Genomic DNA, 26,042 nt, shown 5'->3' on the forward strand with positions numbered 1-26,042 from the left:
ACTGACTTGTTTTTGCTCAGAAATTCCTTTACTTCATATAACGATCGCGTTAAGTCCAATCTCGGGTTTATATCTCGGGGTAAAAGCTGAAGTTGTTATGAAAGTTATTTGTCATTTTTTAAAGTAACACACAGTTACATTACGCATACAGTTATACAATAAAATACGTATAAAATAAATATAATATAATAGCGAAAACCAATAAATTTTCCACTCATTACTGCTTGATACTTTGTTAATATTGACTAATAATATCACCGATGTTTGCGCCCTTTTTTTAAATGCCTAAATTATTATACTTATAATATTATTAGTTTCTAAAAAAAAATATATTTTTTATCAAATGTCGATTCAATTATATAATTGATCGATACAAAATTCACAACTTCAATACAAATAACATGTTAAAATAATTCCTATTTTGTAAGTTATAGGGCCGATTCGATTTCAGTGAAGGTTGCAATAAAGTATGAAAGAAAATCCGTTCATGAAAATAAATTATGTATGACAAGCATTCGTAAAACAGAAGGGCTATTCAATTACATTAAACTTGGCAAACGAATGACTTTTAAACTACTGAATCGCGATATAAAGATATATATATGCATTTATTCAAAGAACACTTATGTCTTTGCGAAGGTCGCAGATTCCCAAATCTTAAAAGAATTTTGTTTACGTGATATTACTGATAATATTGAAAGGGTGCACGTATTTAAGGTCATATAAAAGGTCACGTATAAGGTTCTTGCTTACAAGCACCAAATAATTATATATTAAAAAAAAAAATCAAATAATTCATAACACTACAGATGCAATTGAAACAAGAAGTGTTGTGTGAGTTTTTTCAGTACCATTCATCAAGCATCGACAGTTTCTTGTTGCAAAATTACTTTTATTTTGACCGCGTCGTTGGTCTAGTCGCTAGATATAAAGCCACAGTTTACAGAAAAAAAAATAAGAAACTTTTGCTTATTTTACACATATAGAAATTAAATAACAATAAATGTCGATAAAAATAAATCGAACGTTGTTAATCGATTGGCCACAATAGAAATAGAACGTAATTACGATAACAAAATAAATATTCTACACGCATACTTAATGACCTATTTCGTAACACTAGTTCTACGGCTTGTATTTAAAGTTTTCGACCTTTAGTTTCATAAGAGCAAGGGAGACAATTTCCATTTAGCAATGTGTCTGTCAAGATCCATCCGCATTAAATCTCTCCAACTTGCGAAGTAAATTACTTTGGATTAGTTCGTTAGTTTATTAATCCAGTTTCAGGCTTCTTGTTTATAACAATGCCATTTACTATTTCGAATGTACCCATTAATGTTGTTTTCTTTTTTGATCTAATATTTATTAAAGGCTTAATATAGATGATATTTTTATACGTCGTTAGGTTAGGATGTGTGAAAAATATACGCAAATAACGAAATAATAATAATGATGATCATGTTGCAAGGAAATAACAAAAGAAAACATTAAAACACACAATATCACTTACCTTCGCTCATAAAGTAGGGTATTCTAAACCTTCCAGAAAGCACTCTGTCCCTTAGCGATTGAAGGGTAGAGCCGTCGAAAGGAAGCGCCCCGCACACCAACACATACAGCACTACCCCGAGGCTCTGAAAACCATTCACATCTTGAAGTGGAATACGTAAGATAGTCTTTTGACGCCACTACTCGGATAATTACTACGAAAATATTAATTGTACGACCGATTCAATACATTCGGCAATAAGGTATCACTTAATCTAGTCATCATTCACAGAAAATATCACTAGACGGGAGTAAAGATTCAGGTTTGTTTGTAATTTCTTTATTCCGTCATAACTTTTATATGACTCAAGAGATTTCAACGTATTGAATATCGTCAGAATCATTACGAGGTATATTTTTACAGACACATTATTTTATTTTTAGTTAATTTTTGACAACGGTGTTATTTATTTTTATAATTAATTATTTTTAAATAGACCGAACAGAGTGTTCTTGATGGTTTTATTTATCCGATATAAAATGTTAAACATCATAATAAATGATTTCATACCTCAAATCGTATAACGTCTAATGATTAAAGCTCATAAATTCCCCCAATACCAGACGAGAAACCTTCAAAGTGCAGTTTTGCACATCTGTTTAATTTCATAATTTATTTCTTATTATACAAGATTTTCTTAAATGAAACGGTTCTTTTAGCTCACTAGCAACGTTAATAGCATTTAAAAGGCATAAATTATTTCGAAAGGAAATTAAAGCAGCTCGTTACGAGTAAACTGCGAACGTTTCGTATTAAAAAAACATCAAGGCAAATGCTACCAGTCTTATTAAATATACCGTAAAATTATAACATAGATTCAATACATCCTTATTTTGTTAAATTTAAAGACTAAAATTTGAAACCAGTAGGCATCTAAACAAGAATTTTATTGAGTTTAAATAAAATGCAAAATCATAAAAATAATATTAGCTCCCTTAATTTACTTAATTTGCGTCAAACCGTCCATCATGTTATACAAAGTCAATTTCTTACTTTATTATCTTAAAGCATTTTATCTATTTACACGAGAGTCATAAAATAATAGTATTAACGTCCTTAGTCTTATTACAGAATTAAAAAACTCTTGTAAGTTGAATGAATACTTTAAAAAATATCTAAAATGTATTTTCTCAGACTATTTCATAAATTTAAGAAATTAAACTTAACAAATATTAACCAGCTTTTGTTTATTTAATGACCTATAATCATTAAATTTAGTACATGGTGGAATAAGCTATAAAACTTCTATTCAACAGGGGAGGACGCTTTTTCCTAGCATTGGGACACTTATAAGCTGTTCATTTGAGAATGTATTCAGTTTCAAAGTATATTAGTATAAATGCAATATTTGACAATAACTACTTCGACGACTTTTTGAAAAAATGATGCATATATACAACACAAAAAGGTTAAGGCTAAACAATAGATAATTTATAAAAAAACATACTCCTTATGTATAGTATATATTCTTTCTTATATCGGTGTCTTAGACGATAAAAGTAAAGATCCAGTATATATAAAACTATGCCAACGATGTAATTTCTTAAGAAACAGTAACAAAAGAAAAGCAATAACATACCCATATGTCAATTTCAGGGCCGGTGTAACGTTTTCCCTCGAAGACTTCGGGCGCGGCGTACGGCGGAGACCCACACCACGTCGCCAGAAGCTCCCCCGTCGCATAATAGTTGCTGAACCCGAAGTCGGCGATCTTGATATTCATATTCGCGTCCAGTAACAAGTTCTCCGCCTAAATGAGAAAAGTTAGATCGTTCAACACCTATACACGTGCTCCGATTAGATAAGAATGAGATCCATTACAATATTTTGGAACACGATTTTAGAAACACTTGTATAGAAAACACTATGTATACTTTTAACGAAATTATCTTAGCACGTCATAGCATTTAGTTTTATTTTTATATGTTTACAAAGCCTAGTATAACGTAAGTATATTTTTTTTTAAAAGTATGAAAGCCTTCTTTCTCTACTTATAACGTTTCAATTATGAATTGATTAATTATTTAACTTGTCAATATAGAGATTAAAGGCTTCATAAAATTTATATTTGTATTACTTCGGAAAATACGTTACGAAACATACGTATAAGTACATATATAATCCTTCCCATCCAAGCTTAACCGACAAAAGCAACTGCTTCCGTTGTTATCTTAACGTTAAAATTTTGTGTACTGTCAAGTTCTCAAATATTTATATAAGATAAAATATGTATCATACTTAAATAAAAAATATTTCTGTACTTTTAATTTACACAAATTACTTAATTTTATATTGTCTAAAGTTTAACTTATCGACTCATACTTGTAGTATATTCAAATTCAATCACTTTTTTATTGATAGTCCAAACAAAAATCTACAACCGGTTCTGGAAAAATAAATATCCTGATCTGAGAATAACCAACGAAAGGCATTTGTATTTGTTTACAATTTTCTGAACATAGTAAAAGAAACTAAGATAATAAACTTACTAAAGTATATTTCTAAAAACAAGACGATATTCTGACAAAAATTGAATAATAACATTTCTGAATACACCAACCTTGAGATCCCTGTGTACAATCCGCCTTTCGTGGCAATATTCCACAGCGGATAAGATTTGCCAGAACTTGCGCCGCGCCGCTTGCTCCGCCATCCGGCCATACCTCGCTATGTAATCTAAAACAAATTGAATTTGACAATAGCTTTATTTCAAACAAACACGAGACACGAGAATAATAAAATAGTTTAGACTTTAATATAATAATACTAAATATATTAGGTACGTATGTATTATAATAACGTTTATCGGTGACTAAAAGATTTAGGTATAAATACACAATATAAGCAAGTAGTGATAGTAATTTATATTCTATTCTAGTACATAATTCATAACTCTAGTAACTGAATTCTTTTTCTATGTATAAATTTTTTAAGCAAATATGTTATCACAAAATATTTTGTATTTTGTGATAGTTTATAGAGTTTGTATTGATTATATGTACATATGTATATAAGTTAAAATGGAATTGTATATAATGTTATTTACATGTTTGAAATCGTATCGTTAAATTTGCTTATTAAATAGAAAAACGATCTTTTGGTTCTCGTTTTTTATTATTTTTTAAGCAAATTATAAAAAAATAATTAGTTCATTGGAAGAATAAAAATAAATTATTCTTAAATGAAAGATGAATCCGTTTTAAATCATAGTTTCTTATGGAAATTAATTTAGTTAAAAAATAAATTTAAAATTAAGAACTCTTTATTAACCTTAATTAATATAAGAATTAACTTAATAGCTCAACATACAATTACATCATTGATGTTAAAACATGAAAGTCTTAAATAGGATTGCATTATAATAAAAAGTAATAATTATATTATAACGATATACTGACTTACGTCAATGCTATATTGCTAAGTTTTATTTTATTTGATGCAATAACATTTTAATGGTAATATTTTTATAAAACAGACATTTAATAAACAAACACAATATTGAATATATTAACGCGTTATTAATATTAACGGCGATTCGCTTTACATTTAAATGAAAACGGAATATGTGCTTCATGATTAAGTGATTAAACTAAGTACTATATTTAATTCTATCTACATTTATTTTTCGATTTTGTTCCGAATGACATCAGCGGGCACAGGTGCATTTGTATAAATTATTCATCCGCCCAACGCTCCCGCAAGTAGCTAGCATGGCATTAAATGTTTCCGACATAACCTTCCTCGACAAATATGTGAATTATTTAGCCTAAAATAAATATTTAATATTTTTAAACGCGAGTGAAGGTTCTATATTGATTTTCATAAGCGTCAGAAGAACTCTCAAGAGATTCTCGTCTTTATTGTGTACTAAATTAAAAACCAAAAGAGATAAATGCTTCCGCAAACTTTACTCAATTTTTACTTAACTTAACATTTACTTAACATTTCCACGAAGCAGTTTGAGATGCACAAATACTTTAAAAGCGATGCGTGAAGATTGTTATAAAAGTACCGTCAAATCTGCATAAGCGAGGCCACGATGAATACCAGTAAAATTTGTAAGAGACACTTTACATTTTCAGGTCCGCAATAAAACAAAAAGTATATTAAAATCGCCTTATTTTCATCTCTTAGCAACAGCAATGCCGTTTGGAACTGGATTTATTTAATCTTGATTTATATTGATTTAAAGGGCGACGTTGCATCCCCTCAATCTATTTTAGCATACTAAAGTGTTTGTTTCTAACATAAAATATCTACCGATCATTTTAAAGTCATATTATATATATAATAACGTATACGATCAAATAAATATAGCCATATCGCCTTTATAGTTAAATTTTTTATTATTTTTTAGTGATATAATAAAAATGTGTCTTGTAATATATATATTTATTTAATCTTAGAAAAAATATTGAAGAATAAAAATATGGTTGCTAATTTTTAATATGCAAATAAAACCAATATAAAGTAAGTATTAAGCAATCTTCTAGTTACAATAAATCATAACTTATAAGTAGACTCTTTTTTTCTCTATAATATTTCTAATCAGCTTGTAAATTGCCAACACGAGAGAAATATTTCTATCAATAGGAAGATATAATCAATTGTGATGAATGTCTGTCACCGGAAAATTATTTAACAGGTCGCTGTTAATATTAACGCTCAAATCAATTTTATATTGTTACGTACGTAATCATTTCGCATAACACTATTACATTGAAGATACAATTTAATGTTACAAACGAAGATTAATGCACTCCTGTCATATTATTATAGTTTTGCAAATTAGTATCATCATAATAGCCGGTTACGACAGCTGTGCGAAATAGTAATTTTCATGACACGATTTCGTGATGTTTAGATTATAAACTTAAATGAATATACAGTAGAGAACGGGTATTCATGACGGAGGGTTTCATCGTCAGCTGTATGCGATACTGCTTCCCCACCCCCCTAGCCTGCAACCCCGGCAGCCAGTGACGTCATTGCACGCCAGCTTACGTCATTACAAAGCGTCAAAGAACTTGCGTCTTTGGGCGTCCTTAATCGATGTCGAGGTTACTTTATTTCGGGGAATATTGCATCTCGTGTTAGATTTTTCTAGTATTTTATACGACTTTTGATATTATATATTAAGCGAATGAAAACATTTCCATTTACACATTGTGTAAATGTAATAGTTTTCAAATTATATTTTAATATATTTTAAAAACCATAATTTTGACTGACAAAACTCTCATAAATTATAAAAAGTTAAATAAAAGAATACAAGTTAAAGTTTTATGTTTCTATTTATAAAATGCCTTGTAATATAGAAAAATATTTTTCTTACTAAACTAATCTCCGCTCGATTATATTGTATCTACTGATGGTTGTACATACTATTTTCAAAGTTCATAAGACTTTGAAATAGTATATACAACTGTAAGTAGATATAATTGGTTATTACGTAAGTACTTAATTACTTAGAGGGTTCTCCGATGTCATTTTCTTGGATCAATTCTCTTTCTAGTTGATATTAAGGAATATAAGATAAGACTTTTATATATTGTTGGCACTTATTAATGGAAAGAGCTTTTGGATATGCCGGTATCACAGATATAAAAAAGCGTGGACTTGTATTTATTGATTTCTAGGCAGGATGTATAAAAATGTAATTGAATGAAATGATTGAATTGAAAAAGAGTAACTACTGAGTTTCTTGCCGGTTCTCATCGGTAGGATCTACTTTCTGAACCGGTGATAGCTTTACCTTTAATTCAACACTGTAACATGACAATTCAAAAGTGCTTTTATGAGCCTACTTGAATAAATAATATTTTGATTACAGTTAGTATAATGTTAGAAATTCTTTAATCTAATCTTATTTTGTTTGGAATTTCGATGGCTAATTATAAGCCAACTAATATAGATGCTAAAGCACATTCATGCAATCTGCTGAAGAATCTGTTACTTCTCTAACTGAAATTATAAACTGTGCTGTCTCAAAAAACCATACCATAAATATTTTATTACTAACGAAAATATTAAAACTACAGAAAATATTACGATTTCCAAGTATGATTTCAAAACTTATGAAACATTAACATTATAAGGCAACTCGTGATTATAATATACTCCTACTCTTTCCATATTTAACTTTTCGCGTAGGTTGAACATATATATCCAAATAAGCTGAGACGAATTTGTGATATTATCATGCTTATTCATCGATAATCTGATCGTAAACAAGTCTTAGAATTACAATGAATACAAATTATTTATTCAATGACTCTGATAATTATATTTCTAAACATGTTTATTTACGATAAATCCCAGTCGAAAGGTACTTTTTATGTACATCTATTTCTGTTATTAAAATAGAGACTTAAAAATAAATAACAGTATCTATTGAAATATTCCAGGAAACTTACTTATTTAACCTTCGTAATTTTTATCCGAATACCCGTTTTGCTTGGCTGGTTAACGACAACATTTAAAATATTATTGCACATTTCGTTAATATATTCATGAATTTAGCCCATTAACCTTCAATTATTAGGCAAAGAATATCTATATCATATATTTCAATTTGAAAGGCAATATTTTTATAATAAACGGGTGGACATTACCATTGAAGAATAATGCCAGTAACGAGGGTCGCCGGTCGAGACAGCCAATTATTAATCATTATTATTCATTTAACCCGGGGACTGACCCACGGAGAAAAACCAACGCTAAATTTAATTAAAAATATGCCAATATAGAAGTCTTTAGTAGAACTTTTTAATCTTCAATACAATTAAATCGAATTTTTAAAAGTTGAAATATCATATATTATTTCTTGTGGGGTATCAGTAGTAGGTACCTTATGTCCTTTTCTAAAAGGTATATGTAAAATTTTATGATTATTGTTTGAGGAGTTCAGACATAAAAGGCAAATAAACAAACTCACGTTCGAATTTATAATACAACCTACTTAGATTGAATATTAAGATATTAGACAGTTTCTTTTAGTAGAATCGGTACTTCGTTTACGTTAATATTTATTTTATAAACGATTAACGAGGACGTTTCAAATATGCGTGTATGTGTCTACTTTATCAAGTATTGTCGATTTTTATTATACGTACCAAAAATTTCTCCTTTACTAGCATATTCTGATACAATGTAGATCATATTTTTTGTCTCCATAACCTGTGGAAAAAATAACAAATTAACGGAATGATTCAACAAATTATTTTATACAAACAAATAAATATAAATTATGAAAAATAACTTAATTGGCACCGAGTTAATGAACTTATTATTTATACTTTATATCAATATTATTATATTGACTTATTTATAAAATCGATAAACGATATATAAGTACATATGTGATAACATGTACTTAATACATTATCTATTTAATGAAATTTTAAAATGACTGATTGACATACAACGCACAGCCTAAAACGGTGTATTTAAAGAGATTTATTCCTTATAGAATGTGGTGCAATAAGGAAAGGATTTTTTTAAATTTATCTTCTCATGTGGATAAAAGTTTAATAGGAATGCGTCATATCTGATCTGATGTTAAAATATGAAAATCGTTCTTTAGTCTACTACTAAAAATTTATAGGCAGTTATTAAAGATTTTTTTTAATTCATCCCTTAAGAAGATGAAAATTGAAAGTGCAAAATAATAGTAAGAAATAGGGAATTCAGTATTTATGCTGATTCTCGTAAATGTCAGTTGTTATAACTCTGATTGATGCAGATTCGTCTCATAAGAGGTTTAGGATAGGATAGGATTGGATGGTAGTAAGTCATTTTTAAAATTACAAATATTTATATTGTTATATCGGTAACATAGGTTACCAAAAATCTAATGTACATTGTTTCCGATAGGACCCCAACAAGGATACGGCTAGTACTCTGATCATTTGCATACCGACTCATAATTAAGCTACAATTAGTTTAACAACATTAATTTTCTTATTATCTACTTGAAAGACATAAATTTCAAACTTAGTTCGAGCCAAAACTACTACTGCTTGAACTGGTTTTAAGTTTTCGATTTAATTATAAAGTAATTTACAATTAAAGATAAATTTATACAAATAAAAATACTATACACCATATTAGGTACTCTCATAAGGTCAGTCTTCAATTTAAAATATTGGTAGGTCATATGACTACAGTGTTAAGACGTCATGGATGACGTAGATTGACGTAATAAACACTTTTTGGTAAGTTAATATTAACTGTTTGTTACCCCGAAAAACTAATCATAATTCAATGGTCACAACAGTAGTTAAAAATTTCGCTTTTAAATTGCGTGTGAGGAGACCACGAAAATAGTAGCAAAAATATCGGCTTTATGATTGTTTTTATTAAACCTTCACTTGTAAGCGTGAAAAAATACCTTGTAAATTACTAATAGACGGTAATGAGATGTTACAGATTGTAGCGTGCTCACATCACATACATGTAAAACGGCTAGGCCGTGTCCATGAACTATCTCAGCCGCGTAAAACTAAAAACATCTATAAATATCGCCTGAGTCACCGTATCTGTCTTTTAGTATGACCGTCAAAATCCATGTAAGCCCACACGTACATCAATTAATTGTAGGTTCTTAACCTTTGAAATTACCAATGGAAATAATTTAAAATATTGAATGTGTTTTTTGTTTCATTTGGCCTTTTATTTTTTTATCTTTTCAGTCACCTTGAATTTTAGTAATATTTTTCAAGATCGTATAATAGGTATGTGTTATACTTAAACAATATGTAAAAATAACAGTCTATCGGATGCCCATCCAATGTTGTTGATTTTATCAGTTTGGTGTAATGTAATCGACGAAGCGTGTCGGAGGTTAAACGTTTAGGTTAAAATTTAATTACAAATAGCGGAATAAGGTTTTTCTTTTATAAAAAATAGAATGGCCGAACAAATGAACCTGATGGTCATCGCAACGCCTGGTGATAGATACTCTTGAGATATAAGATATTATATCGCTTTTGCAATTCTCGCTCGCTTTAAACAGGACCATAGCAGTGTTGATGTTTGGTGGTAGAATAACGGATGAGATAAATATTGAAAGTGCGTCAAATTGTATGAAAACAAAGCGCGTCATTTGTTAGCGCCTTTTTTATATAAAATACGTAGGCGGACGGGTGAATGGTCCACCCGATGGTAATGGCCTGGAGGGTGGCCCATAGACATTGGCGCTATATCAAACATTAACCGCGCCGCCAACCTTGGGAACTAAGGTGTTATATCTTGTGCTTTTAGTTACACTGGCTCATTCACCTTTTAAACGAGAAGAAAACAGTAATATGTATGTTGTTTGGTGGTATAGTATATGATAAAGCTAGAAATATGGTAAACGGTATTAAGGCTTTACTTCACTTAATTTAGTTGTAAAATACTTTTTGAAAATTCATCCCATAAATCGGGGATACAAATTTGCATTGAAATTCATATCAGTTTTGAAGTTAAAAATATGGAAATCAATGTTCTCCTTCTGTTTATGAGGACATGTTTATTAATAACTTTTTGGAAATGTGAGAGGGTGAAATTGGGGATCAAATTTTGTATTGATCTTCGCCATCACGATCCATTACTTTCGATATTACGAATAATCAATGTTTGGGCTTCTGATTATAAGTAGAAGACATCTGTTAAAGCATATTTTAATCATCTAAAAGGGGTAAAAGAGGGGCCTTTAAGTCTATATGGACATCCATATATCTATATATCCTTCATATTTGAAGTTAGAAATACAGAAAAAGGACTCTAACAATTTTTACTCTCTATCTATCTCTATGGTATTTTTGAAAATTCAACCCCAAGAGGACCAAATTGGGATTGGAATATTAAAGAAATTCATTATTTATAAAATTCCAAATATTATAATTGGTCTATACGTAACAAAATACTTTAGAAAATTTGGTTGGTCTCTAGTTAATGCATATCATAACATATATTGTATAATCTTGACGTCATATTACGGATGTTTGATTGTCTACTAACAACTTCAGCTGGTCGAATATAACCGACAAAATCTCAAACTTCAAGGGGAAATACTTTATGATTAATTATTACAAAAATCGGATTTCTCCAATATCAATTAGGTATTTCCTTTTGACGTCAGATCCTTAGGAAAACACACTTTTGTCAAAACCTTATGTTTAAATTAAACAAAATGCGAATTAACTTCTCTGTTCAAAACAAATTTTAAATTTAGAAAACAATAAAAGTCTGGTATAACACAAGCGATGAATGTTTCATCGACAATGCAACTGATCTGTGTGAAATGTTTGTACACGAAAACTACCATTCAAGTTCTTAATAGTGTTCAATTCATTCAAGCTGGTTTCAAAAGCGAATCATGCAATACTATTGTTCCACTTGCAGGAATCAGGAGCATAATACGGTATGCTGTGACCTATTTTTAGATGTCACTGTGCTACAATATAGTTCGTTAATTCAACTACCGACGTTCGTAGCTTTGTAGAAGCGTGATTAATGATAATTACATAATCATTAAGTTTGAAATAAGAATTCTAATTATTTATGTCTACGACATTCTTAGCTCTTATGCATTATGTATTAAAAAATGTCAACCTTCTAAAATAAAAGTAAATTGTATATTTAGTATTCTCAGGGTAACAGTCTAAAACATGATAAAACGTGAATTAATACTAATTAAACAAGTAGGTTAGACTTATCAAAATATATAGCATACAATAATAATAATAATAGATAAATTTTCCTGAGCGTAATTTTAATGTTCCAATAGTTCTGTACAAATGAGTATTCGCACCAACAAAAAAAAACATTCAATGCTAATTACCTGCGTTATTCATCGTCGATTTTTTTTAAGCAAAACGTACATATATGAAATTACTTAAAAATGTTAGTTAAAAACATATCCCACCCGTTTTCTTATACATATAGATTCACATGATTTACGTATATACACTTGTTTAAGATAGATTACAATTGCAGCAGACTGCAACGCAATGCAAATACATGCATCTGTCATGCTGTCATATGTGAGTAGACGCATTCCACACATACACGTTTATTTGTCCATTAATCTTGCTGAATACTTTATTTATCGAGTTATACAGATAAAGATGCTTAGCTAATGGATTTTACAAATATTAACAGACACATAAACTTTTTCATTTAAATGGGGATCTTTAGCAAAATAAAATATATAATTTGTAACTTTGCGTCTTCTGAAACGATTTCTAGATAGCATAGACAATCAACAGGCAAAAATATCGAAAAATGCTTGTCAGGATAATTATTTGTCGAGCATTTCGTTTTGCGGGAAATATTTAAACAGGCCCTTTTTGAAAACCATACGAACCAAAACATTGTTTACGTCATTTACCGTTCTTCAAATTTTTTATTAATCAAGTGACGTAAATGCGATTTTCATACACTTTGTTTTTTTTCTACGAACTAAACCGACAATCGGTATGTAAATTTGCTAAGGACAGTTTAATATGACGCTTTTACAGTTCAACGTCCCAAATAGCAAGCAACTTCGTTTATGAACGGTAATTTCACGTGACATTTACTTTGAACACTATAACAACAGTCAATATACTTGTTTGTCCTCCTACAAACTGCACACTGGATAGTTAGATTCTAACGGTATGTAACGATATCATTATATTCTATTCGATTCGCTTACATCCACTTACCTACCATCGGTACGTAGCAATATTATAATATAACAATATTTATAATTTTATCATAGTTCTTATAGAAATAAAGTATATACTTAAATATCTTTGAATATCTTTTAGCTTTTTAGCGGATATTATAAAAAATATAATTAAACGCAAAAAAAAATCCAAATCAGACATACATAAAATAATACGTTATATTATATACAATATGTACATTAACATCGTTGTATTATTATATAAATTACATCGGTACAAAACCTTATACTATTTCCAGCTATTAGTACCCTATACCTACATGTGTAACAAAAAAGAATTACGTACTATTTTTAGTGTTATATATAAAAAATAAAGTATTTTTATAACGCACTGTGTTCTACTACGTCTTCATACCGTACCATTAGTTTAAAAGATTTTTAAGCAAAAATATATGTTAAAATTAAATAAATAGAGAAAACTTTTATAGAAAAGGGATCCAAAGAAACATATTATTATTTATTCTTACAAGTGGTTTTGAGAGTACTGCTAACAACGGATGAAACAATTGAACAAAAAAAACTCATACGGAGAAATCACTAGTCACAAGGACGTACAGTCGAGAGTAATTAAAATTCGAATACGATGCAATAATTATTTTAACTTATCTGAATACAATCGTAAAATATTCAACTACATTCAATTGGTACAATGATTTACGTCAATGAAACGAAACGCAAGAAATGTCTATCTACAGAATAAAATAATTATACATTAGTAATCAACGATCGAATTATGTTTAACAATGGAAAAAGATTTTAATGGGAACGGATTCAAAGAAATTTGATTTCGGTTTACTTTGTAAATTATCTTAGTTGAACTTACTTGATAAAGCTTAATAATATGAGGATGATCCAGCCTCTTCATGATATCCACTTCGCGGTAGACTTTTTGAAGATTACTGGCATCTAATTGTGATTTATCTATTATCTTAATTGCTACCTGTAACAAAAACAAATTGATATTATAATAATTATAATCAAGCAAAATATTTAAACTAAAGTAAAACATGGTATATTTACTAATTAAAAACAATCACAAAAAATGAGTACTACAGACATAAGGGACGTGTTAGTTCTCAAGGTTGGCAGAGCATTGGCAATGTAAGGAATATTTAATATTTCTTACAGAACTTAAGTCAATGGGCGGGGGGTAAGCACTTACCATCCCATAGGAACCTTATTTGCTTGAACATCTATTTAAAAAAAAAAACAGTTGTCGATTTAAAGTTTAAACCTTATTGTAGTGTTTTAATTTAATAATAAATAATTAATTAATAAATTTAATAAACATGATCAAAAACTTATTTAACATTCCGCTATTTGCATTAACGTGTAGTTCAAGAGCGATATTGTAAAACGATAAATCACAAAACTTTATGCCTTTAAATGAATATGTATTGCATTTTTATGAAGAACGGAACAAAACAGTTATTCGGTGATTTGCTGTTTCCATACAGACAAAGAGGCGCTGACGTCAGGACGAGCGTCACTTGGTTTGCTCCGATTGAGCCAATTGACGCGATATGCGTGATTGGACTTCTCGTCACTTCTATATAATCTACAGAAAAAAAACATTTCTGTGTCTTTATCAACAGATATTTTAAAGGCATCGACGATGAAATCAAATATATATTGTAATTGAATAATATAATAACAAACATATGAGTGTACAATTAACCACAAAACTTCAGTTTTTTATACTCAGATTACAAGGAACGAAACGTAATTGCTTAAATTTTATGAGGTTTAATTAAAATCAAGAAATGAAGACATTTCTGATATGATTATTATGTTTATATTACAATACATGGAAAATACAGTTCCAAAATACAAATACTTCTAAAAATCTTAAAAACCCTGTCATATTCCTCGAATGATTTATTAAATATGTATATAATTATTTAGAATAACTTTGTTATTTATATTTTTGCCTTGATCTTATAGCGGTTTCTTGGTATACATTAAATTATTGTGTACATAAAAAGTTTTATTATACTTTAGAATATTATAATTATTACTTTCATAATTATTACTCGGTTAGTAATTACTATTAGTTTACCAGTAATTATAAAAAACTATATAATATTATATAATGTATATTATAATGTATATAATGTATATTATTGACGGTTAACTCATAGATACTAAGAAAAATCTTTTAAGTTTTAGCACACTACCAATATTGATTTATTAATTGACTTTCCAATATCGTATTATTAAGATAAGTAATACGCAAGCAATACAACGATTTCGACATTTCTAATCCAATGTTTCTGTTTCTATTTCTGATAACTCTAAGGCCGTGTCTGCTACAGTATTCAATAAGCCATTTGCGAATGTAAGTTTTTAAAATAAACATTGCCGATTTAAAATAGACGTGATATTTGAAAACGGAGACGGTTAGTGATGTGCCGATGCCGGTCAGACGCGTGACATTGACCCGATTGTGCTGATAGGACCATCACACACGTATCTTTACGTCATGGAGGCCCTTGCAATCAAAACGAGTAAGTCAATACTCAGCCTTTAGATACCCTATCTTTAGGAATATTTCATCGCTATTTTGAATTTATGTTCAAATTAAACAGTTTCGTTAAAACAATGGATGGTTTATCGCCAATTATAATTATTTACTCGTACATCCGTATGAAGCTTCCTTATCGCCTAATTTGGTATGAAAACAATTAATTATTGACATTATTTAACTTGTATTATATCTTTATATGAATGCCGGTAAATGAACTTACTGTATTAAATTATTGTGTTACAATAAAAACGCAATACATGGTCTTACGTTTTTTTTTTTTTATTTACTTTAATAATTGATATGTTATATAAATAAACATTATCAGGAAAACACGCGCATTTAAAAACATACAAGTATTATTGTGGCTACGCACTTTAGTTGTGGTAATTGATTATTTAATGTCCAGATCTTTAGTGTACATATATTATGTATCCTTGTATCCTCAATACTTTTGATATATAGTTTACATTTAACATTATATTAATATAAAAATACATTCGTTGCGTTTTCGTGTGTGTCAACGGTAAAATTAATTTAATACAGTGTATTGTTATTATTAAAACACATCAATCATACCTTACAACCGAAGTTTCGTTTTCGCTTTTCAAGGTTTTATATTGTAGTAATAAAGTAATCTGATCACGTTTATTATGATGGGTAGCGGATTTCGTTCATAAGGTTACAAATATAAAAATTATTACCGTCATAAAACTTCCCGAATTGTGATTGTGAGTCGGGACAATAAAATTCTGTGGTCAGCGTCTTTGTTAAAAGGTGATGATACAATTTTCTTTAAAGTAATTTACGTCTGTCGGTATTTCCTGTCATAAAATATTTTCGCTTTCCACTTGATCTCAAATACGTGATAAAAATAATTACTGAAATACACCTGTTTAATATTTTTCTTTTGATGTAACAGTAAATCATATTATTTATAAAGTTAATTTTTCTTCGCATCATTATTTAATTTATATTTAAAAATTGAGTATCTACTTATTATATTTACAACTCAATTATCAGAAAGCCGTGGTAACAAAGACGTGATGAATTGTATTGGCTCACAATACGAGAGATGAATTCTTTGCCAATTCATGCGAGAGACGATTTCTAAGATAACTTTTATCAGGCGATTACTGACAGTAATGCATCGTCAGTAACTCTTCCATATCGTTCATAAATAACATGCCCGAAGTTTAAAAATCTATATCATGTCCTTACATTTTGTTATTTAATTTCTGTTAGTATTATTTCAGTCCGAAGTGTAAGATAGTAGATAATAAGTACATGACGTAATAGATATTATCTTAACTAGATTCTTATCATACCCAGTAATCCTATGAGACTTTTCGGCAGTATGTACAATGTACATATATGTACATGTAATATAATTTCAACGGACGTTAAATAATATTTTTATTTAAAAAATAAAAATACTTTCATACAAATTTATAACTTAAATGATAGCTTTATAAAATATAATAATTGAACATATTGTGGATAATAGTAATTAATTATTGCCAAAAAGCAAGCGAAAAGTGTTTTTCTTAAATTTGAGCGGTAATGTGTATTTTATTTTTCAAAGTGCACGGTCACCTGTTTGTGGGTCAATAACCTAATGTTATTGAACCGCTAGTGTAGGAACAGTGACGCGTGATGAGCCGGGGTGAGATTTAATAAGACCTGTAAAAATGTAGTGAAATTGGATTTATTTACTACAAATTCTGATGAACAGTTGAAATTTGTAATAAAATGCCTGAAGAAAGAAAAAATTTCATATTAGAGCGTTTTTTTAAAACTAAACGAAAATATTCGCACAGATCTACATAATTAATTTCAAACTTCAAAGAGACAGAAAGTAGCTTATTTAAAAATGAGTTTTTATATCTAAACAATTAAATTATAATTTGTTTGTTTGTTGAGATTTATTAAACTTGCTATAAGTTTAAGATTAATATTCATGTAAAAATAATTTCGCTTGAATATAATTTGTACAAAGAGTCGAATAATCATACAATAGAAATAAATTATATTTGTTATTTCCCTTTAGAGAAAAGAAAGCCAGCCGACCTCTTTTGCTTAATAAGTGGTATGGAACGCAACCTAATTTTATGCTATTAAGTTCATAAGATACGTGGCTCGAGGGATATGGGCTCTAGTATGTATATTATATAGAGAAAACGCGTTAAGCATACAAAATATGTTGCTTTACAGACGTCTGAGCAACCTTTTAACCTCCTAAAATTTACATTACGAATAATTTATATATTAAGTAAATTCGCGTTGAGTACTCTTAAGAAATGTTTTTAACTTTAACAAATTATTTTTAAAATTAGATGAAACATTAATAAATGTTAAGTATCATGAAACCAATAATTTAAAACTAAATAGAATAAACTTAAAGAGATCATTAAAAAATTGTAAAAACTATTTAATTGGTTCCCGTCCTCAAAACGAAGTCGTCCTCTAAATATTACATTAAGAAGTTAAGGAATTACGAAAGACCATTTGTGTCATGGTTAAAACTATTCAAAGGCGTGATTTTAGTACCAGGAAATGTTAGTTACACTTTATATCCATGTATGTTTCCGGGCGTGTTGTCCAAATGGAGGTCAATAAGTAATTCATGCAAATATATTGCTATATATGCTAACCTACAATATATTTTTTTAATATAATAACATAGATAGAAATAACGGAAAAAAATACTAAAAATAATTTTAATTCATTAATCGTGTTAATACAATAATCGCAGTTATTTAAGATTAATATTATCATTTCCGATTAAAATATAGTATTAACCTAAATAATTAGCAGAAGTTATATATTTGTTTCATTTATCCAAACTATACTACCTGCTACTAACCTACCTTCTAACTAACAAATAGGTAGGCGGACGAGCACGTGGACCACCTGATAGTAAGCGGTCACCACTACCCATAAAAAGTAGCAAATGAAAAAATAGTAACCATTCCTTTTAACGCCAATGGACCTTGGAAACTAAGATATAATGTGCCTATTACACTGGCTCACTCGCCCTTCAAATCGGACAAAATAATACTAAGTATTGCTGTTTGGCGGTAGATTATCTGTGTGGGTGGTACCTACCCAGACGGGCTTGCACCAAGTCTTACTTTCTTTAATTTAATTTTAACGATAAAATGAACTCTGATGAATGAATTGTAATTACTAAAAACATATAAATTTCAAATCCAATGCAAACAATTATTCGTCACGGAATCGCTGACTATGACAGACCATTGCAATATAATTCAAAGGACCTATACATCAGGGCCGACATCGGTGCGGATGACATTCAACATCCATCGCGAATCATTGGTATTCAATATCAATTATCATAGAAGAATCAAATTAATTCTAAAATAAATTTTAAAAAATTATGTTCGATTTAAAATAAATAGCACTAGGCATCTAGAATTAGTTGTGAATCCAGTGTAATACGGGTTTTGTTATATTACACGAGGAGTCCATTAGTGCAAGAACATTATCTGATAAAAAAATGACATTCAAGCAGATACGTGATACGTTGACAGGTGATTATTTTAAAGCTTTGAAGAGTCTTTGTGTGCTTTATCTTAAACCTTACATGATATCGATACCTTAGTTCGCGTAGGACGTCATAATACGGACACATAATATTTAAAATGAAATTAGTTCGAAGATAATTTAAACTAAGCCAAACTATGAATTATAAATGTCTATGAGTCATTTCGTCTATAATACGATACAAAAATGATCTGATAAAAAATAGTATAATATTTGAAGGATTAAACTATAGAGGAAGTACGAATTATATATTTTTTTTTCCAATTTACATGTTGTTGTTGTAACAACAAATAATTAATTAGTCCTTAAATGAGGTCAGACTAATGATTACGAAATATCTCATTGTTTGGTTGGTTCGTTGCTTCTCACAGTAAATTTATGAAGAGACGAAATGACTAAGTCATCTAAATACAACGATTTAGTTATCACACATTATCATTCGCTCTGTAAATATTTTCATTGAAATAATAAATAATAAACCGATATAATAAAGTATTATACATTTATGTTGTTGATTATCTAGACCAATGGATTAAACCCTAAGCGACAGACATTTGCGTCAATTCTTATCTTATAATTATGATAAAGTTTAAGACATAGTATACGTATAATACTATTGACGCACCTGCGGCTTAATAAATGGATGAGTGCTTTTTATAAGACACAAATCTTCTTATGACGTCAGAACTGTTGTTAATGATTGTAATCGATATTTATCAAACAGAGGCGCGCGTCACAGCAATATTTTCGGCGACGCCAGTATTGTAGTATATTGTAAAATATTAGAGCATTTTTATATGTTTATCAAATGAAAAATAATCATCTTTCGTCATAAATAATCCTCTAAAGAGATATGAAGAGTGACGACCGTCGATGTCAAAAACTAAATTTTTAGTAGCTATCTACATCCTCCGTCCGAAACCACTGATCAACAAGTCTAGACGACGATCAATAGAAACGAGGAAGCGGCGAGCGTAAGGGTGACAAAGACAGATAGATTTTCTCCCTTCCCCAGACTGCTATGCTTGAGATTACGCTGCACGTAGTATTTTTCAGAGTATGATGAAACATTACCCACTCTGTAGTACATGCTGCATTGAGAACACGAACTCAACGTTCTTGTTTCTTTTAAGTAGAACGCTACAAGATTCAGTTTTGCAACAATAATTACAAAGCAACGAGACGGAGCGAGCTGAAATTTTTAAGATGAGAGCCTCGAATTAATTATCATTGCATGAATATTCATTGCATCATAGCACGCTTTGACTGAGTTTCAATTGAAATATAATTGTCTAAAATAAAATTATAGTTACGTAAGTATAGGTACGAAACATAAATAAGTATTGCAAAGACAGAAGTTAATAAAAAAATTATTACAATAATATATGAAGTACAATATAAACAGGGAAAAACACTGAAATATATTTAAATTAGAAGTTTACACTTAAGCAACTTTTATTTTACACGTAAAAAGTTTCGTGTAAAAATACGGCAAATGTACGTAACGTTTAAAGTGCTTTACTCGTCTACGTCGAACGAAACCACGGTGGGAAGCGTAGTGCCCTCCATTCTAGTACCTCCCACCCCTAGTTGGAGGCTTGGAAAAACCTTTTTCAAGGATACCTACCTACCCCCACTGGATTCAATTTGTACGGTACTGTCAGTGCAATGCTTTGTACACAAGTTTCGCATATATGCTAAAAAATGTTTCGTATTCAATTCACTGTTTTGAAACAAAATATACATTTATTCAAAGAAGATACTAATTAATTTAAACTGAAGAAACATTTTTTTAATTAGATATAGCCCTTACGTCATATAAAAGTTATATAAATATATATAAACATTTTTGTGAAAATTATGTTAAATTCAACATTAGTCACTAATATACAATACAAAATGTATTTTTTTGGCTTTACATTTTTTGAAATCAATTACATTAAGCATCTTTGAAATAGAAAAGGTATCTCAGACAAAAGGGTTGCTTACAAGTATGATGTGCTCGTTTCACAGAAAAGAGGTTTTAGTTGATCATTTTGTGTTTCAGAATTTCTAATTTTGTTTCGACATATTACTTTCATAAATATAATATTAACATTAGTAAAAGTAATTGTAAGTAATTATTGTTCCTTTCACTTTTTTTAGACTCTTAAATGAAATTTAAGTTTAATTTAACCTCATACTTTTTCAATCATTTGTAAAACAAGCGATGAATCGTGGGGATAAGCGGGGAAATCTTAAGCTTTAAATCCAAGAAAGTACAGACACACGGTGACCGCTAGACTGCAGAACACAGATAAGAGTGTGTATCTGACGTAGAACTCCAAAATAGATAACGCATTTGCGTCAAGCGGGCATTTTTCAAGCGCCCAAGTGTAAACCGAGCGCGTGCCATGAGAAGTAATTCCCTGGCAAAATATTCGCTTGACTTATTCTTTGCGATCACGAATCGCATCTATGTTCACTTTCTTAATGTTTCAAACTAACAATTGCAAAGTTATACTCCGCTCGGCTGCGTGAGATATGAATCATTGTAACAAATCACTTCACAATATGCACTGTGTTTTATAAGATCATGATAATGCAACATCAATCACGATGAGTAGATGCGTGTGAAAAATGTAATATATGAAAAATGTGATATTTAAATATATTTAGAATTGTCCTACGTAAACTGTCATAAATATTAACTTTAACTGTAGTAGTCATGCTTAAATTTTTATTAATAAATATTTAAATTACATGTATAACAATTGGTGGTAAGGTTTTGTTGCAAGCACATCTGGGTAGGCAACACCCATATAATTATTACTAATTCAATATTGGGTATTATTGTGTTCCGGTGTGAAGGGTGAGTGAGTCACTGTAATTAATTAAAGACACAAAGGACAGCATCTCAGCGGCTTAGAATCGTGGCGACAAACTTACCATCAGGTGGCTAGTATGCCTACCACTATTATAAAAAATGTACCTTACATTCAGCTTTGAAATATTTTTTGTAGTATGTAACAGCAGTATTTGTTCTTTCAAAATCTATCTTTTTTTTTAACTTATACTTAGCTTTACTTTAATGACGTTTCTTTGTCGGTTGACTATTTCACGGGTTTGTCTCTGGCCATCACCTTGGCGCGAATGGTTCACGCGGAAAAATGTTAAATAATAAAAACAACACGATGCCTGCATCTGAAGACAAGGTCGATGCCGTGGTATTTTGGGATGCGGCAACGCGCATTCGACCTCAGTCGCCTGACTACGCCGAGTCGCTGATTGATGGTCATGTTCCTCGTAATATTTTGTAAATACTTAACCGGTTTTAGCAAAAAAGTAGAAAGTTGCATTACATTCTTTTTGTTAAAATATTTGTGGTTTGTACAATTATTTTTCATATTATACTTTACTGATATGATTGTTATTAAAAATAAATGCTGAAATATCTGGAGCGTAACATAACGCAAGCAGGAAGAATCTGTTTAACTTATACGTATGGACCTTGATAATCATTTGTTGTAACTTCGCTCGTGTGAGTTAACACATTTTCACCATATAGTAATTTAGTAACAGAGGACATCATTACAAAGCCATAGACGGTCGAAGACACCAAAAATATCGATAAAATCATTCGGGCATACAAACTTCAGAGGATTTTCACCTCTTCAGAGCATTTTTTAAGTTAAAATTAAATAGTTTACTTCAAAGCGTGTAATTATTTTACAAGGTTGAAAGGTTAATAAGTCCATTTTAGTTCAAAAAAACTCTTCTTTTTTTTGTTAATATAATAACTATGTAATAAAATAATGTCTATGATTTTTTTGATTGGCTCTGTGCAATAATTTCATTATATTACGAATTCTAAGCTTAATATATGTCAATAGACGTATAGGTAAAACTAAAGTTTAATTACTATTTTTAACGACGCTTTTGCTCATGACTTCTAACATAATAAAAATAGCATGAGATATGATTTAAATACCTTGGTATTAGTTTTTCAAATAGTTTTTATCACATCGTCCAGTTAATGCACAATACCGGTCCCAAATTAACGATGAAAATAGGTTAGGTTACATCAATCCATTCATTCGAAGCTGTTCCTCTTATGACATTAGGTAATGCCATCAACGCCTTTTAATTAGGTACACCGTTGCTTATTTGCATTGTCTAATTAATATAAATCAACATGCTAAATTAAAATAGTCACCGATCCGTTTAAAATTCTGTGAGTCATTCACAGCGCTATTGGGCCAACGACCCACTTTAATGCACTATGCACTACTTTAGACGTCTCTATATCCACTACTGAATGTTAGCTTTCGTTCGTCCATTACCCGTATTCAAGAAGATACTCACAGCTTAGATTGACACTACGTGAATATTAATTGAGCCTTGTATCCAAGTACTTGTAAAAAACATATTTGAAATCTTAAAATGTGTACAGTTCGTTTATCTCTTAGAGTAATAAAATGACGTTTAACAAACAAGGGTTATATATAACCCTTGTTTGTTAAATATATATATATATATATTTGTATTCATGAATTTTTGTACTTTAATTACAACTACAGTTAGAAATTGGCGGCACGTGATGAATTTATTACTAAGACCTATCACAATGCCCTCCACCGACCGAATTTCGACCACAGTTATCAATCTCAAAGACCAGCCTTCTGCGCAAGAGATATTGTAGTGTAAAGAGAGTGTGCAAATATAAGTGCACTCTCTTTTTGTTATCCCTAATAGTCAAATGTTACGGGAATTAAGATTAGAACACACACAAGGCACTTTAGTAGAGACATCAGAAGACATTTATTCCGAGATTTAGGTTAGTACTGAGAATTTATTGAAGAAGTAGACAGAGACGGGATGTGAGTCCAGACTTAGTATTTGCGACTAGACCAACGTTAAGAGATGAAAAACTCCTATTTAAAACAAATCAGTCGTTAAATTGAGATAATATCTACGTCAACATGTTTTTGCGCCAAGCTCTACTTGCGATGATATTTAAATGGTCTCAAATACTATTGACATGACGTTATTTAGTCATCTAAGCATTCTAACCTAACTAGGCATTCTCCATATCTACAGCTACAGATAATTTTATGCTTTTTAATATATTATTCTATAATATATATACGTATAGTATTAACACGTGACACGGTTTAGGATTATTTTCTTAAATTTAGTAGTGATATTGATGTAGGAAAATTCACGTTCGATTTAATGAAATATTCACTTGCTTCCGCTGCTGATCGAAATGAGAGATGTAATGAAATTTTGCTTCGTAATTTTCTGCTTTGTTAGGTGCATCAGCACGAATATGATCTAGTCAATTTGAAAACAATAAGTACACAGATTACAGTCGTGACTCGGTCAACTGACAAGCGATTAAGAGCTCGTCTATTTTCATGTCCGACATTATACTCCAAACACTAATAGAGCCATTGTAACTGTGACATCTCTAAAATGTAAGATATTTATTTTTATCAATAATAATCCTACGCTGTAGTAATTATTAACTGTTACTTAGTTTTATGTCTAAAGACATGAGTCAATTAAAATTGTAAAAACAAGAGTATTTATTCGGTACTTATTGTTTAATTTTTAAAGCAAATACATTTACTACAGCCATTGTATGTAAATAAAGTTTTTAAAAGGTCAGCTCACCTCTGAATCATTTCGTTAAGGTAATTAAACATACCGATTAACTAAATGGTGATTATTATTGAAATAAATACAATGACGAGAAATTAAATATTTTACATATGTACATATATCAGCTAGTATCAGGCGTGATCAAATATTACTATTGAATAAAATAAGTTTAATTCTTCTAATTACTAAAATTAACTAGCTAACCCACTCCTATTTGCAGCGGCTAAATTAAGGTTTTTTTATTATTATTAACGACAAATGCAGTATAATAATCAGTATTCGCCTTTGTTGATACCACGTAAGGAGAGCTTCTTTCGATAAAATCTTATCGCAAATTCCATGGCTTTTTTCTTATACGTTTATTTAATTAATTAACTTTCAGTGTGTCTAAAACTGTTGGTCCCAATTGCAAGATGTAAATAGCTTTTTGATTATGAATAGGAATAAAGCATTATAAATCCGATACTTTGAAGTTTTTTTTAATATAAGTGTTTATTGTATTAGAACTTATCTTTTAAAAATAAATTACATGCATGTTTATGTTCAGCTTATACATATTCTATCGTATTAGAACTTTACAGTAGTTCCATTTTTTAAATCTATAAATATATACATTATCCGATTTTTTTATGATTGGTCAACATTTGAATTTTCTCTCCCACAATATTGACATAATATATCTTATAGATAATACATAAATATAGCTTATATTTCAAAAATTATGTAACATTTAACCTCATTGTTAGCTGTGAAAGTTTTTGCGTGAATTCGGAAAATACAAACGAACATAACTTTAATATTAAATATATAAATTAAAACACAGCCGCATAATAGGTCATTTTAATGTAAGTATTTGTATATCATAATTAAAACTTTTAAATTTTACTTAAATAGATATAAACTTTACGAAACTTTATCTTGCAATATGAAAAATAAGTAGGTTTATATTGCATTAAACATTTGTGCAAATTCAAAATTGCTATTGTTTTTAAAATAAGAGGAATAAATCGTACTACACACATCATTATATACATTTTCAT

The 26,042-nt window shown here is 29.6% G+C and overlaps 1 protein-coding gene across 1 annotated transcript in view; it reads right to left on the reverse strand.

The window, feature by feature from the left end:
• Positions 1-26,042, reverse strand: part of LOC125068611 (serine/threonine-protein kinase SIK2) — a 40,354-nt gene that overhangs the window by 12,117 nt on the left and 2,195 nt on the right. Inside the window, exons 2-6 of the mRNA XM_047677832.1 lie at positions 14,089-14,205; positions 8,665-8,728; positions 4,110-4,225; positions 3,129-3,299; positions 1,511-1,634 (exon numbers count right to left, since the gene is read on the reverse strand). Coding sequence (XP_047533788.1) covers positions 1,511-1,634; positions 3,129-3,299; positions 4,110-4,225; positions 8,665-8,728; positions 14,089-14,205 — 592 coding nt within the window. The remainder of the gene's footprint in view (positions 1-1,510; positions 1,635-3,128; positions 3,300-4,109; positions 4,226-8,664; positions 8,729-14,088; positions 14,206-26,042) is intronic.

Source organism: Vanessa atalanta, chromosome 14 (genome assembly GCF_905147765.1).
Source record: "Vanessa atalanta chromosome 14, ilVanAtal1.2, whole genome shotgun sequence".
NCBI lineage: Eukaryota > Metazoa > Arthropoda > Insecta > Lepidoptera > Nymphalidae > Vanessa > Vanessa atalanta.